Genomic DNA, 17,358 nt, shown 5'->3' on the forward strand with positions numbered 1-17,358 from the left:
AAAAGAGGTTAAGATTTCAATACTTTAAAACTGGTAAAATGAAAACACCAGTAGACTATGACAAGTTATGTCTATATATATAACGTAATGCCCACTAGCAATTACAAGAAAAGTTATACCAGGAGATACACTAACAAACATTACAGGTAAATCAAAATGGAATTCTAAAAAATGCTGAAATAATCTACAGGAAGGCAGGAAAAAGAAAACAGAAAAACAAAAACCAAGACAAACAGAAAACCAAAAAAAAAAAGGCAGACTTAAGCCCTAGCATATCAATAATTTTATTAAATGTTAATGGCCTAAATAATTATATTAAATGTAATTGGTCTAATTGCCAATCTACAACTGACAGACAGGCAAAGCAAATTAAAAAACATGACTCAACTATATGTCTACAAGAAACTCTTTAAAATATAACAGTAGAGACAAAATGAAAGTAAAAGAATGGAAAAAGATATATCATGTAAACATTAATCAAAGGAAAGCAAGAGTGGCTATATTAATAATAACCAGATAAACTAAACTCCAGACCAAATAAAATTACCAGAAACAGAGCAGGGCATTATGTAATAAAGATTCAATCCACCAAGAAGACGCCTGGAGGGAGCATTTGAGATCTTGCTCCCTGGCATATGTCATCAGTTTGACTCAAATAAACTCTTCTAAAAATTTTCAAAAAAGAAAAAGATGCCTGGTATATATGCAACAAACGAAAGAGCTGCAAAATATGTTAAACAAAATCTGACAGAAAGAAAAGAAAAAATAGGGCTGGCTGAGTGGCGCGTTGGTGAAGAGCTGGCTTGGGACGCCAGAGAGCCCCGGTTCGGATCCCGCATGAGGGCCAGTGACACTGCCCTCTACAGCTAAGATGCTGAACAACAGCTCAACCTGGAGCTGGGCTGCCGTGAGTCGCCGGCGACAGTGTAGGCTGCAGCCCCTGCTGCAGTGGTTTGCCATGGGCTACCGTGTGTAGCCAGCAGCCAGCGTGAGCGGCCGTCCAGAAGCCAGCGACTGATCTGCCTCACCCGGGGAGAGAGCAATGATGGTGCCAACTTAGGCCAGTGAAGCAACGTCCTCCATAACTAGACTGAAGAACAAAAGGACAGCAACTTGTCTGTTCCCCTTCCCCTGACTCCCCAGTGCTGTTCCCATCCCCAAATTCCCCAATTAAAAAAAAAAAAAAGGAAAGAAAAAATAATTGTAGTTGGAGCCTTCAACGCCCCTCTCTCAAAAATTGACGGAACAATTAGAGAAAATCAACAAAAATATAGATCTCAACACCACCACCAATTAAGAGAGTCTAATTAACATTTACAGAAACACTCCACCCAACCACAGATACATTCTTTTCAAGTGTCCCCAAAACATATACCAAGATAGACCATATCCTGAGCCATTAAACCAACCTCTTTTAAATTAGAACTGAAATCATGGATTGTATTCTCCAACCACAATGGAATCAAACTAGACATCAGTAATAGAAAGATAATAGGGAAATCGCCATACACTTGAATGCTAAACAACATACTTCTAAATAATCAATGCATCAGAGGAAGTCTGAGAGGAAATAAAAATGCAATGAAGTAAAACACAAATGAAAATACAAGTTAGCAAAATTTGTGGGACACTTCAAAAGCTGTACTCAGAGGAAATTTTGTAGCACTAAAATGCTTACACTGGAAAAGAGGAATAGTCATATGAATCATCTAAGCTTCCACCTCAAGAACCTAGACAAAGAAGAACAAAATAAACCCAAAGCAAGCAAAAGAAGGAAATAATAAAGAACATAAAACAATGAGTTTGAAAACAGAAAAACAATAAAGAAAATACATTTTAAAAAAGAGCTGGTTCTTTAAATAGATCAATAAAGTTGACAATCTTCTAGCAAGAGAACAAAAAGGAGAAGCCATAAACTACCAATATCAGGAATGAAAACAGGGATATCACTACAGACCCTGAAGAAATCAAAGAGATAATTGGCAATACTAAGAATAACTTAGACACATAAATTTGACAAATTAGACAAAATGAATCAATTCTTTGAAAAAAACACAAACTAAAACAAATGACCCTATACAAAAAAATCCAATGACTTGAATGGCCCCACAATTATTAAGAAATTAAATGTGCAATTTAAAAACTCTCAAAAAAAGAAAGCTCCAGGTCCAGCTAATTTCACTTGAGAAGTCTACTAAATATCTAAATAAGAATTAAAACCAATTCTACACAATCGCCTCCAGAAACTAGTTGAGGAAGGGGGCACTTAACCAATTCATCTTATGAAGCTAGTATGACCCTGATACCAAAACCAGACAGAGTACAAAAACAAAACAAAAAACTCCACATCAATATTCCTCAAGAAAACAGATACAAAACTCCTCAACAAAATATTAGCAAATAGAACTTAGAAATATGCAAAAGAATTATACAATATAACCAAGTGTGATTTATTCTAGGGAAGTAAACTGGTTCAGTATTTAAAAATCAATCAACAGCGGGCCGAGTGGCTCAGTTGGTTAAGAGCTCGCTCAAGAGTTTGAGCTCTGAGCAACAGCAGTTCGATTCCCAGCCCAAGCTGAGCAGCTGCTGAGCTGCCAACAGGTGGCAGGATGGCTCAGCTTAAAAAAAAAAATCAATCAACATAATTCACCGCGCTAAGAGGTTAAAGTAGTAAAATAACAATCGTATCAACCTATGCACAAAAATTTGACAAAATTCAACACCCATTCCTGATAAAAACAGAAAAACAGGAATAGAGGGAAATGTCCCAAACTTGATAAATGAACAAAAAATTAACAAAACCCTTCAGCTAATATTACATTTAATAGGGAAAGACAATGCTTTCTCCATAAGATTGGAAACTAGGCAAGAATGTTCCCTCTCGTTACTTACATATACAGAGTGTGCGCAGTTCTAGCCAGTGCAAAAATGCAAGAAAAGGGAATAAAAGGCATACAGCTCAAAAGGAAAGAAATAAAACTGTCCCCATTTTCAGATGACATGAGTGTCTTTATAGAGAAACCTAAAGTATTTGCCAAAAAAACCTCCTAGAATAAATTCACCAAAATTTCAGGATACAAGATATTTTAAAAAATCAATTGTTTCTATATACTAGCAATTAATATATGGTACCAAAATTAAAATACAAAGGCATTTATAATCATTAAAAAAGAAAAATATTTAGGTGTAAATCTAACACGCACAGGAATTGTATGCTGAAAGCTACACAACACTGATGAAAGAAATCAAAGACCTAAATAAATGGACAGACATAATATGTTCAAGGATTGGAAGTAAATGTTTACTCAGCATAGTAAAGATGCCTATTCTCTTCAAATATACAGGTTTAATGCAATTCTTATCAAAATTCTACCAACATGTTTTTGTAGATATAAACAAGATTATTCAAAATTTATATGGAAAGGTAAAAGAACTATAATAGCTAAAACAACTTTGACAAAGAAAAAGTGAGAGGAATCAGTCCACCCAATTTCAAGATTGTATAACTACAGTAATCAAGACTGTGCGGTCTTAGCAAAGGGACAGACACAGAGATCATTAGAACTCAGAAACAAAGCCACACAAATATGCCCAAAGGATTTTTGACAAAAGTGCAAATGCAATTCAATGGAGGAAAGAGCCTTTTTCAACAAAAGATACTAAAGCAATTGGACATCTGTAGGCGAAATAATGAACTCAAGTTAAGCTTCACCCCTTATACAGAAAGTAATCAAAATGAATCACTGAGTTAAACGTAAAATGTAAAACTATGTAACTTTTAGGAAAAAAACAGGAGAAATTTTTCAGGATCTAGGGCTAGGCAAAGAGTTCTTAGACTTGGCACCAAAAGCATGATACATGAAAGGAAACACTAATCAACTGGATTTCATTAAAATTAAAAACTTTTGTTCTATGAAAGACTGTCAGAGGATGAAAAAACAAGTTAGAGTAAAATAAATACTGCAACAAAGGACTCGTATCTAGAATATAAAAAGAACTCTCAAAACTCAACAGTAAAAAGCCAATGGTATGATTAGAACATGGGCAAAAGACATGAAGACATTTCACCAAAGATATACAAATGACAAATAAGCACATAAAAAGGTGTTTTTCATCATTAGCCATGGAGGAAACGCAAATTAAAACCACAATGAACTGCACATCAGAATGGCTAAAATAAAAAAAGAACAAAATACCAAATGCTGGGAATGATACAGAAAAAGATCACTTAAACACTGCTGGTGAGAATATAATATAGTACAGCCATCCCGGAAAATCGTTGGGAGTTTCTTTAAACATGAAACTGACATACGACCCAGCACTGCACTTGTGGATATTTATTCCCAGAAAAATGTTTACACAAAAACTCAATAATTGCAGTGGGTTGAACAGTGTAAAAACGCATGGCCAGAGAGAACCTCAGAATGTGACCTTACTTGGAATTAGGGTCTCTAAAGACATAATTAAGATTAAAGTCCAACTGGGTTAGGGTGGACTCTAAATACAATGATTGCTGTCTTTACAAGAGCAAGCAGAGGGATATGTGGATACAGAGACACAGAGGCTGTTGGGATATGTCTACCAGCTAGAAAAGAAGGTGCAGTTTCTTCCTCAGAGCCTCCAGAAGGAACCAAACCTGCCAACATCTTCATTTCGGGTTGTGAGCCTCCACAACTGTGAGAGAATAAATTTTGTTGTTTTAAGCCCTCCAGTTTGTGGTAATTTGTCACAGCAGGCCTGGGAAACAAATACAGTAATGATGTATGACTCTCTTAATATACTCTGGATTTGATTTACTAATATTAGCTCCTTTTAAATGGAAGAAGAACTGAGTGTGATGTAAAGGTAGCATAGTTAAGGAGTAGTCTTAGTGCACTAAATTCAAGTACATACCTTCTATTAAAATCACAGAAATTGATTTTACAGAATCAAATTCAAATTGAAGTTGACAGAAATTACAAAAAAACAGTAACTATAACACATTTTAGTCAGTCAATATAGTCTCCCAGATTTACAGAAAAGCTACTTACAAATGTAACTACCTTTCCTGAAATAGGAGAAATAATATAAAACTAAGTCGCTGAAAACATATGACTGAGGAAAATAGGAGCCATAAAAGCAATAAAAGTTGAATAGATAATAAAATGTTTTTTTAAATGTTGGTAACAATAATTCATCATATTGGTGACTTGTCTAAAATATGAACCACTTTGGATATGTTTTTTAATGTTTTATTTATTATTCCTAAAATCTACCTCCAAACTATATGTATTTATAATAAACTTCAACTAACCTCAAAACACAAGAATAACTTACACACATAAATTAGACAACTTAGATATTGATTCATTTTATGCATGTCTTTTATTACAAGCCCAAGCATTTATAACTGCCTTTAATACTGAATAAAGAGAGTACTCAAAACCACCATTAAAATGATGATGCAGGGGCGGCTGGTTAGCTCAGTTGGTTAGAGCGCAGTGCTCATAACAACAAGGTTGCCGGTTCGATACCCGTATGAGCCACTGAGATGCACCCTCCACAACTAGACTGAAACAACTACTTGACTTGGAGTTGATGGGTCCTGGAAAAACACACTGCTATCCAATTTAAAAAAAATGATGATGCATCACAAAACTACAGTAATCAAAATAGTATGGTACTGGCACAAAGACAGACATATAGACCAATGGAATAGAATAGAGAGCCCAGAAACAAACCCTCACACATATGGTCAAATAATTTTCAACAAGGGTGCCAAGACTATTTAAATGGGAAGGGAAAGTCTTTTCAACAAATGGTGCTGAGAAAACTGGATATCCACATGCAAAGAATAAAGTTGTAGCCTTCCTCGCCTTACGTCATATACAAAAATTAACTCAAAATAGATCAAAGACCTAAATGTAAGAGCTAAAACTATAAAACTTAGAAGAAAACATATGGGAAAAGCTTCATGACATTCGATTTGGTAATTTCTTGGATATGTCAAAAACACAAGCAACAAAAGTGAAAAGCAGATACACTTGACTTTGGTGAATTTGGGCTTCATCAAAATTAGAAACTTTTGTTCATCAAAGAACATTATTAACAGAGTAAAATGGCAACCCATGGAATGGGAGAAAATATATGTGAATCACTTATCTGATATGGGATTAATATCCAAAATATATAAAGAACTACAACTCAACAACAACAAAATAGTGATTAAAAAGTGGGCAGGGCCAGCCGAGTGGCTCAGTTGGTAAAGAGCTCGCTCAAGAGTTTGAGCTCTGAGCAACAGCGGTTCAATTCCTAGCCCGAGCTGAACAGCCGCTGAGCTGCCAACAGGTGGCAGGATGGCTCAGCTTAAAAAAATAAAAAAATAAAAATAAAAATGGGCAAACAAGTTGATACGACAATTCTCCAAAGAAGATATACAAATAGCCAACAAGTACATGAAAAGATGCTCAACATCATTAATCATTACAGAAATGCAAATCAAAACTACAGGGAGATATGTACCGCCTCACACCCATTAGGATGGCCACCATTTAAAAAACAAAAGAAAAGAAAAGAAAAGAAGAGAAAAGAGCAAGTATTGGTGAGGATGTGGGGGGACTGGAACTCTTGTGCACCGCTAGTGGGAGGGAGTGCAAAATGGTGCAGCCACTATGGAAAACAGTATGGTGATTTCTCAAAAATTTAAAAATAGAACTACCTTATGACCCAGCAATCACACTTCTGAGTCTACATGGAAAAGAACTGAAAGCAGGGTCTCAAAGAGATACTTGGACAACACCCATGTTCATAGCAATATTATTCACAATAGTCAACAGGTAGAAAACAACCCAAGTGTCCATTGAGATGAATGGATAAAAAACTGTGGCATGTACAGCCTTTAAAAAAGCAGGAAATTCTGCACTATACTACAATATGAATGAACTTAGAAGATATTATGGTATGTTAAATAAGCCAGTCACAAATGGACAAATACTATATGATTCCACTTATATAAGGTATCTAAAAGTCAAATTCAGAGACAGTGGAGAATGGCGGTTGCTGGGGGGTTGAGGAATGGGGAGTTATTACTTAATGGGTACCAAGTTTCAGTTTTGCAAGATGAAAACAGTTCTGGAGGTGGACAGTACACAACAATATACTAATACCAATGACTGTACACTTAAAAAAGTTAAAATGGCAAATTTTAAATTGTGAGTATTTTGCCCCAATAAAAAATATTTTAATACATAAATTTTTTGAAGTGAATCTATTATTATTGTATCGAAAATCTGTCCGTCCACCACATATGATTAAAGGGAAAAAAGCTACTGAAAAGTATATATAATATAATCCTTTTTAAAGCTCATGTGCATAACAAAAATCTGGAAGAATTCATTTGATATTTATTGCATGCCTACTACATGCCAGGTACTGTTGCAGGCCCTAAAGGATTAAATGAAGAGGCAAAAATCTTAACCCTTATGAATTTTACATGCTAGTGGGAGAGAGAAAAACAAGAGAAATAATTAAAATATAAATTGGGTTGACAATATGCAACTGACATTTTATAGGCAAAAAATGATTAAATATTGGTAATTTCATATGGTTCAACCTAATATTATGTTATATAGTGATAAATGTGGAGAAAAATAAACTAGGGGAAGTTAAATCAGAAATATATAAAGGCTCACGTGTAGGTGGGTAGCAATTTTAGACAGTGAGGAAAGACCTCACTGAAAAGGTAACATTTAAGGAGAAAGATCAGAAGGAGGTATAGGAATGAACCATGCAGGTATTTGAAGGAAATGCATTCTAGAAAGAGTGCAAAGGCCTGGAGGTGAGAGCATGCCTGTTAAATTCTAGAAATGGTATGGGTGATATCATGGCTAGATGGAAGTAAGCAAATGTTATATAGTAAACTATTAACAGTGGTTATCTCTGGGATGGCATTTAGAGACTTCTACATTTTTCTGTATATCCGTATAACATTAAGCATATGTTATTTTTATAACCAGAAAATGCATGATCCTTATTTTTTAAAAAGGAGAATGTATGTGTATGTGGGACACTCTGAAAATCTGAGTGAACACAGCTCAAAGGGTTATACCGCTTAGCACTTGTATGGCCCTGGGCAAATCACGCAATCTCACTGAGTTTATCTGTAAAATGTCTAACAGTCCCTACCTTTTGGGAAGATTAAATTAGATACTGCATGTGAAAACTGCTTAGCATAGTGCCTGACACACTAAGTACTCTTTACACAGTAGCTTTATAAAAATATATCGAACACCAAAATGTTAACTGCTTTTGCCATTATTAATTTTTTCATTACAAAAGTAATATATTAAAATATAATACGGATATATAGAAAAGCAAATGTAGACGTCTCTAAAAATATTTAAATAATACAGAAGCAAACAGTCAAAAGTAAAATTCTCCAATTACCAATTTTCCCCTGTGGGTAACTGCTGTTAACATTATGATATGAATCCTTTCAGACCTTTTTCTATATATGATATATTATAGGGTTTGGGGTAATTTTTACATTAAAAAGGGGAAGGATCATATTATATTTGTTCTGAACATTCTATCTTTTCCATGTAACAATATCTCTTAGAAGGTATATGAATAAATAGTGTTTGCACATTCTTTTTAATAGTTATACAGTACTTTATAATACAAATGTAAATATTTATGAAATTCAAACTTCACTAACATAATGTTTCAGTGAATATCCTTGTGTATCTTTATGCACAGGAGCCTGTAGTATTTCCATACTAACAGACTTCTGAAAATGACCGGATCTAAGGGAGCACATTTCAAACTTTGCCCATTACCCTCCAAGGAGGTGATACCAATTTGGAGCCTCACCAACAGCATCAAATTATCCATAGCTCCACCAGCATTGGGTTTTGGCAGTCCTTCATATTTTTACTAACTTTCGAGGTATAAAATGATTATCACTGTTGGTTTAATGTGCACTTCTCTATTATTAGTAAAACTGAGTATATTTTTATATGTTATTGCTATTAACTTTTGCTATTTCATCCTGTAAATTTTAAATAGTGAATATATGTAACTTCCTAAGAAAAGCAAAAATTTTCCATAAAAAATAAAGTTCATACTTTTAGTTAATAGATTTATATAGGATCTAAGAGTTAGAGGGATTTAGAGCAAGATGACTCTGAGATGGTTTAAATTAAGGTCTGGCACAGTCTGTAGCACAGAGGAGGCACACAATAGGAAGGAAAAACCAAAGGAAACAAGGCAGGCAGCCGCCAGCCAGTCAGGAAGTATCAAAAGGGTGGTCAAGCTGGGCCTCAAAAAAAGTGAAGGAGGCATTCCACATAGATAAAAGGACACGAGCAAATCCTCCAAAGGGAGGTATGAAAATAGCTGTGAAGAGCTGTAGGGGAACAGACCTATATAGAGCACTGAGTCTACATCCAGGAGAAAAAAACAGATGTCAACTGGGAGAAGGCTTTGAATGCCAAAATAAAATCTTAGATCTGATTCAGTAACTGAAAGACAAAATACACCATAAGTCAGAGTGACAAGAAAAAAATGTAAAAGTTTAATCTGACAGATTTAAAGTTTGAAGCAATAGAAGCGGGGACACAAATCAGGCTAATCAAAAACAAAGTGATAAAAGCCTAAATTAGTATGATAGCAGGATGAAAAGGTAAAGGAGCTTCTAAATTTTTAAACTATGCAACTTCTGAATAAGGATAGTAAGTTAAATGTATACATCTTTTACTTCCTTCCCCCCCCCGAAAAAAATTATATAAAGGAGAAAAACAATTTTAAACAAGATATAAAACCACATGGATGGAAAAACTGGAAGGAAGAGCAATCAATTTTTGGAACCTGGGAAAACTGCCTTGGTAGGCCCACAAGAACTGAATCCTAAGCCAGCAAGGAAAAAAGCAGAAAACCAACTCAATTTACATGCTGGAATCCCCCCAAAGGCTCAGGAACTGTTGATTTCAACTGGTGGGGGGGAGGGGGNAAACCTGTTGAGGGGCTAACAGTGCCTTTGGCTCAAAATGGCATCTCTGTGAAGGCAGAGGAAGAGGGGGGTTGGGGGGTGGGGCAGAGGGATGAATGAAAGCTAAAATAAAGAAAAAGGAAAAAAAAAAAAGAAAAAGGATTGATTCAACATCTGTTTAAGCGGCAGGCAGATTCCCAGATCCTCTCTCTGGTTCCTTGTAGGAGTTCTGCCCTTCCTCCACCTGTCAAAGACTGATTTATTCTCTGGAGAGTGTAAACCAGAGGTCCTCTGGCCTGGGGAACACCAGGCAAAGCTGAAAGTAAAGGAACCATACTGAAAACTGGGAAACTAACAGCACTGTATGCCAAATGGATGCTTCACTTTTCTCCTACTGTACTGCCTCTTTCCTGTATTCCATGTTTCTTCTTTCTTGGTTTACTCTCTCCTACTAGTGAAGTACATCGTCTAGTAAGTTCCCAAGAAAGAGTGTAAGACAGACCTTGGATGTATGAAAATATCTTTCTCCTCTATGTCACTAATTGATAGTTTGCCTAGGTATGGAATTCTAAGTTGGAAGTTATTTTGCTTCAGAATTTTGAAGGCATTGCTTCAATGTCTTCTACTTTCCAGTGTGACTGAGAAGCAAGGCCAATCTGATTCCTGATTCTTTTGAACTGACCAATTATTTTTTTCCTCTGGAGCTTGTAGGATAAATCTTTGTATCAGATGCTGAAATTTCATGATAATATGCCTTAACGCGGGGGTGTTTTCATTCACCGGTCTGGTCCTTTCAATTTGAAAACTCATGTCTTTTATTACTGGGACATTTTATTTAAACAGAAAGTTTGGTTAAAAGATACAAAAATGGGCTTTTTGAGCTTCTTTTGCTCGGCCCACTCCAAACTCTTTGGAGTGTACTACTTTCTCTTTTAATAATGGCCCTTGAGCCATTCTCTACCGCTTCTGCTTCTTTGAAATGTATTTTATCTTCTAATAAACTGTCCTTTTTCTGCAACTTAAAAGAAAAAAAAGATACAAAAATGGTTGTCACTGGTAAGAAGGAACTGAGAGAAGGGAATAGAAGACTGCTATTTTTGTAACAAATCATGTAAAATTAAGTCATTGAATATATGCATGGTTAATTTTGATTAAAATAACTTTAGGGGCAGTCGGCTGGCTCAGTTGGTGAGCGCAGTGCTCATAACACCAAGGTTGCCGATTCGATTCCCAAATGGGCCAGTGAGCTGCGCCTTCTACAACTAGATTGAAGACAACGGACTTGTCTTGGAGCTGAGCTGCGCGCCCTCCACAACTATTGGGTTGTCGGAAAAATCATGACATCTTTTTTCTGTTTTTCACTGCAAAAATGCGTCATGACTTTTCCGACGACCCAATAGATTGAAAACAACGACTTGACGGAATTATTGGGTCCTGGAAGAAACACACTGTTCCCCAATAAGTCTTACAAACATTAAAAAAAATAACTTTAAACATTTGGGTGTTTAAATATATCTATTTTGAATATATATTTTATATGGATTAAAATGTTTTATGTTTTAATATCTTTAAATATATATATATATATATATATATATATTAATGCAGAGAGAGAGAGAGAGAGAGAGAGAGGGAGAGAGAGGTAATAACCAGATAAATACACAAAAGAATCCCAACACTTCTAGTTGCTTAGCCTGAGGAACTGGAAAAACTGTGATAGTCATGAAAGATACAGAAAAGTTAGAAAGAACAACAGATTTGAAGGAAATACGGGTGGGCATGTATATAAATAGTATGTTAAAGATTATTCAACTCGAGATGTCTTTTAAATAGATAAAAATATAGAAAATGAGCTTAATTCAAATTTTACTAGTCTTGGAATTAAATACCCCCAAGATGTCATGGCCTAAGTAAAATCGAGGTGAAAAGGCTTAGTTTCCTTGAGTGTTGCAATTTAGTTTTTGAAGCTCAATCACCACTTGGCACTGTGGAAATCTCTATTGTTTCTGTCTTAGAAGAAAGTCATCATCCATAGCAGAGAACCACAAAAAACTTTAATAAAACAACCTATTAATCTCATCTGTTAGTGGATTGTTTGAGTACAGGGCTAGGGCTGGAATGCAAAAACTAAGCTGAGAGACCACTATTTCAAAACAACAAGAAAACTAGAGTTCCAAGAAAGCAGAAGTATCTACGTCTTAATTTCTAAGAAAATAGGGAAGATTCAGGTTGGTACCACAAATCTAATAGCATAAAAAGTATGCAGATTAAGGTTCTTTTTCAAAAATGATAATTGTACTTCAATCCCTGAATTAGTAAAATATAAACAGTTTTTAAAAGGTTTTTGCAATAGAATATAATAATTAGCATCTTAATTTTATACTGCATAAATTCCTATTTCTCGGTATAGTTTTAAAACTATAATTTATATAGGTGAAAATTATGTGAAAAAAAATTTTCCTAAATGTCAGCCTTACAAATCCAAAGTGTTCCTTCCCTTGATTTCTACCACATTCTCCATCCACAATAAATGGTACCTAACAGCAAAAAAAGGGGTCTCTACTAATGAGAATACCAGAATGAAGGGAGGAAAAACATACACTTGGCACAAACTCATTCATGGTTCTCTGGTTTGAATACTGAATTGTAAACCAAATACCTAATCTCTTCCCTATCAGCTCCTTAGCCAATGCATTACAAATCACATGTGCAATTTAAAGTGTTCATCAAAACTGACAGTATCCGTAGACAAGACTTCATGGACCACCTACCCAGCCACTCCTGTTTGTAGAATTAGGGGGAAATAACAGAATATGAAGAATTACCAATTCTTACAGAAAAAGGCCATCATCACATTAGAACTATTACTACAGCATAACTCTTAGTATAATCTTACTCTTCTTTTGATCCAGCACCATGTTAAGACAGTGAAAATGCAAAGGAACTAGGTCCCCTGCAAGACATTATAAAGATCCACCAATAGTCTCTAAATCATACTCTAAGTACAATTAAAATGATCAAGCATTGTTATTAACGCTGTGGATTAATATAAATGAAGCTTAGAGAGGAATCAAATAATTATTAAAAAATCCTTTGCAGATACATGTAAAGATAAAACTGACATGAATTGTAGGGAAACTTAACCACCAGCAAAAAAAAAAGTAGAAAAACTCAAAGAAATAGGTTATGATGTCACTAGTCCCTAACAGGGCTCTAAGGACAGAAAGTTTGACCACACAACAAAAATTCTAATCTGAAAACCATTTACTTTCTTCTCACTGAGCACAGTACATTTCCATCCTGTGTCCCTCTATTCATGACCATTTCCCAAAATGCAACTGGCTACTAAAAGTCCACAGTACCTCTATGATCTTTCTTTTGATATAAAGGGGTAAAAGAAGACATGAAGAAAATACATCTTCTAATTTAATTATAATATGTTGAACATGGGCTCAATAACTTGGAAGAAATGAAAGAATTTTTCAACAAAAAAGAAATCTAAAAAATGCAGAAACAGGCTGCCAAAGGGCAATAAACAAAACCCACTGTTTCATTAGCAAGGATTCTGCACAAATATGTGCTATTTTCTGCTTACAGATTTAAGCTGATATTGATCAGCTAATGAAAATGTGGTCAAGAGATTATCATTCTGGTTACTGTTGTTCAAAAAGCAAAACAAAATAGAGCAACCCCACCCACACTGCTGGAAAAAAGCTTCTGACATATGAACTAAACTTGTTTACCCAGGCCACCTCTTAATAAGAGAAATGCTTTGCAACTTGACTAGGGTTATATAAGTATTTTGCAATGTGTTATCAGTTTAAAATCTTGTTTATTTACTCCCTAGTTAACAGACAGAGGTTATTTTACTACAAGGCCATAAAAGCATCTTTCCAATTTGATTCCATCACTCAGCACTTGCTGCAATGGAATTTTAGCCATTAATTTTATCTCCTTTTCCTCTAAAAAAAATTTTAAAGATTTTAAAATATGGTATTGACATATGGCAAACTGACTTCTTTAAATAGCTCTGTTCCCAGAACATGATAGGAAAGACTAAATTTCACAGTGGTTCAACTGTAATAGCAAAATCTGGGTACTGCAAAATAATATTGACTTTCAGAGACATGAAAAAAATCCAATTTAAATTTCAACGTGGAAACAGCATTAAATCCCTTCCACTGCAGTATTTTCAACAAATTCACCCCTACCTCTTGCTTTTTTCTTTCTTTTTCTTTTTTTTAAGTCTATCAAAGATAGGAATTTCTAGGAAGGGATTTTATTTTGCAGGAGAATGGCCAAAGTCAGCAAGGCAAAGGACCCCTAAAATGAAATACTTCCTAGGGTGAAATAACTGTAATATAGTGGAAAGAGGACTAGGAGTTTTCAAGACCCTGATCTGTCTAGACCTGCTGCACTACACCTCACTACATCTTAGACACGACTAGCTACATATAATTTTTAATGTCTAAGCTCCCCCGTTTGAAGAGGCGATCTTTTGAGAATTGGCATGGAACTGAACTTTTCTCGACCCACACCTAACAGTATTTAAACCTGGGGTTCTGATGCTTGCTCGCAGTTGGCAAGATCTGTCCTGAACCTCGACCACCACTTCATAAACCTCTGCCTTCAGCAGCTAGACTCTAAGAGGCACCTCTTAATCCATAAGCGCAAGTTTCAAAGAACAACCCGGGGACCGGGGCCGGGGCGCGGAGGGTGTGTGTGAAGGTACAGCCTAGGAAAAACTGTGAGAATATACTCAAAGGTTTGGGGTTTTTTTTAATAGAAATTAAAATCTAAACGTTTAAACATGTGGAAGTACCTCCTTAACTAAACAGCAACGTGATCCCGTGTTTATGAATCCAAAACTACCTTTAAAGTAAACCAAGCCCCTCTGCCCAAAGTTACTGGGCATCAAGCAGCTCCAGTGGGCAGAGGGTTGAAAGAGGACCGCACCGCACACCAGGACGCGGCCGGAGAAGTGGAGGCGGGCCAGCCCCGTGCGGGCAGCAGCTCCAGCAGAGCTCGGGGCACGGAACCCGCAACTCCTACCGCCGGCTCCCTCCCTCTATCTCGGGTCTCCCCAGGTCACCCCCTCCCCCACCGCGCCCTCGCCGCCCCCGCGCGTCCCAGCGCCCTCAGCCCCAACCTCGGCTCCTCAGCCCTGGGTCTCCTCAGCTGCCAACCCCTTCAGCCCCTCCTCCTTTAGAGGCGCCCCAGTCCACCGTCTCCTCACCGGGGTTAGCAGTAGTTGCCGCCATGGCCGTAGGTGCCACCGCCAATGCACCCCCCCCCAGTGGGAGGAGCCGCCGTCACCGAACCGGGGGGGAGCGGAAGGGGAGAACCACTCCCCAGACGCGGCGCCCTACTGCCGCCACCGCTACCGCGGAATCCAAGATGGCGGCCGCAGCAACCCCCACCGTCCCCAGACCCACAGGAGGGTAGGCCCCGCCCACAGAGGGCGGAGTCAGTCCCACGGCCAGCCTCCTCGGAGAAACTGACCAATGGGAACGTCAAATCGACCAGAGGCAGAGCTGGCCACGGAGCCAGCCGGTCCAGTGGAGTAGGGAGGGTGAGGAAGAAGTCAGCTGTCTTCTTAATCCCACCTCCTGTGCGTCAGAGGTCAGTGATGAGTGACGTCAGTGAAAAACAATTTTACTAAAAAGCTTCGTTTGGTGGTGGATTCGCCCGATTAGCCACTCTGCAGACTATTGGTTTTGTAAAGCCTCTTTAGGTGCGCTAATGCTTAAACTTCACATGGTGATTTGTTATCCTTTCGATAGTTTTTCCTCTTTGAAGACCTTTGTCCCTGGTGAAAAAAGTTCAATAATTTTTGAATGTCTGCTGTGGAACTAGTACTGTAAGGGGATTTGGGCGCTTACGGTCTAGAAAGGGAGATATCGACAGCCAAAACCAGGAGGCAATGTATAAAGAAGGTATTTTGATTGAGTGGGATAACTTCCTTTGGTCCAAGATACGGATGTAATGACCAGAGTTTTAGTAGGGAAGTGATAAGATGAGGACTGAGCAAATTTATTTTCTAGTAATATAGGAAGCATTGAGCATTTTGGGCGAGACACTGTCAAAACTGCTTTATATGTATTTAGTCATTTAATCCTCACAACATTGTGAGGTCGACATTATTACTGTATTATTTCCTCTTTGCAGATAAGGTAACAGAAGCAGCGGTTAAGCAGGGTACACCCAGCTAGTAAGTAGTGAGTGGTGTGGGAGGCAAACCCAAGGCATCTGACTCTGGAAACATGTTACACCTGTTCCCCTGTTTTAGCACTATAAGATACTACCTTCTCACATGTCTTTCGCAAACTGTTTAATATAAATTTAATTAGAATTTTAACAGAAATCCCATTATGCTATTGTGCATCTTTGCATTCTTATAGATTGTATGTGAACTACAAAGATTACTATTGATTCATTTCTCTGAGTTCACAGTACAGTTTAATCTCAACAGAAGTACTATAACATAAATTATATATTATTGTTTACATTCATTAGAATTAAAAATTTTTGTTACCATTTTGTTGTGTTGTATTTCCAATTCACCAAAAAGAGAAAAATCATCCACTCGAAGTACATTGAAGCATAAGAAGTAGGGAAAAAGTAACAAGTACTTCAACTCAAAGTTATGTAGTAAGTAACTAGCATTACAGATATAGAATGTGAATTATTATGTACCTTTAAATGTGGTAAGTTCATCCAAGCAACAAAAAAATAAAAAATGTAAATAGGAAGTACAACTATGAATATCTGAAAATTGGATTTTATTGGGCCAGCAATCCATTTGTCCCTTGCCCACTACACCTTAACTGTTAGAAAAATTTGTCAGTTACTCAAAAAGCCATCCAAGCTTTCAAATCATTTTTGAACCACATATGATAATAACCTTGCTGCCAAGTAAAATGTATTTTCCCAGAGTAAATGCAAAATGGTGTTTTCGAGTATGAAATGGATGAATTTGTGGATAAAAAAGATCCAAGTAACATTCCTCATTTTAAAAAAAATGGTGAAAGTCATTTTGTTTCAGAAATGTTTATATACCTAGCTACAAAGTTAATAACAAATGTTTTATTTGGAGAAAGCATAACAAGCTATTGGCAAAAGCCCCTAATTAAATATCACAAAGAGATAATCATGGTATACAACACAGAAAGGCCATATCAACCCTGTACTTATTAACAGATGTTTACCTTCCAAGCAGACACCACTGATGCCCACACTATGAATCATTTCACAGCATATGCCCAGAAACTTCCTATTTGGTTTATCATTTAAAATTCAAGTTATAGAAGAAGACATTTTCATTTAGAAAAAAATTTTAATTTAAAAAAGAATGTGAGGGGGCCGGCCGAGTGGCGCGATGGTTAAGA

General features: G+C 36.7%; 1 protein-coding gene across 5 annotated transcripts in view; it reads right to left on the reverse strand.

Moving 5' to 3' along the window:
- The window catches only part of ARNT (aryl hydrocarbon receptor nuclear translocator), a 55,119-nt gene extending 39,724 nt beyond the window's left edge, over nt 1-15,395 (reverse strand). For 4 of the 5 annotated variants that reach the window (XM_019625319.1, XM_019625321.1, XM_019625318.1 and 1 more), the window contains exon 1: nt 15,207-15,394. In XM_019625319.1, the coding sequence (XP_019480864.1) occupies nt 15,207-15,231 (25 nt within the window). In that variant the 5' untranslated portion in view covers nt 15,232-15,394. Of the gene's footprint in view, nt 1-15,206 lie in introns of all 5 variants that reach the window. The other variant, XM_019625320.1, reaches the window with a different exon arrangement.
- Nucleotides 15,396-17,358: the final 1,963 nt, after the last annotated feature.

The sequence above is a fragment of the Hipposideros armiger genome, unplaced genomic scaffold (assembly GCF_001890085.2).
Source record: "Hipposideros armiger isolate ML-2016 unplaced genomic scaffold, ASM189008v1 scaffold_621, whole genome shotgun sequence".
NCBI lineage: Eukaryota > Metazoa > Chordata > Mammalia > Chiroptera > Hipposideridae > Hipposideros > Hipposideros armiger.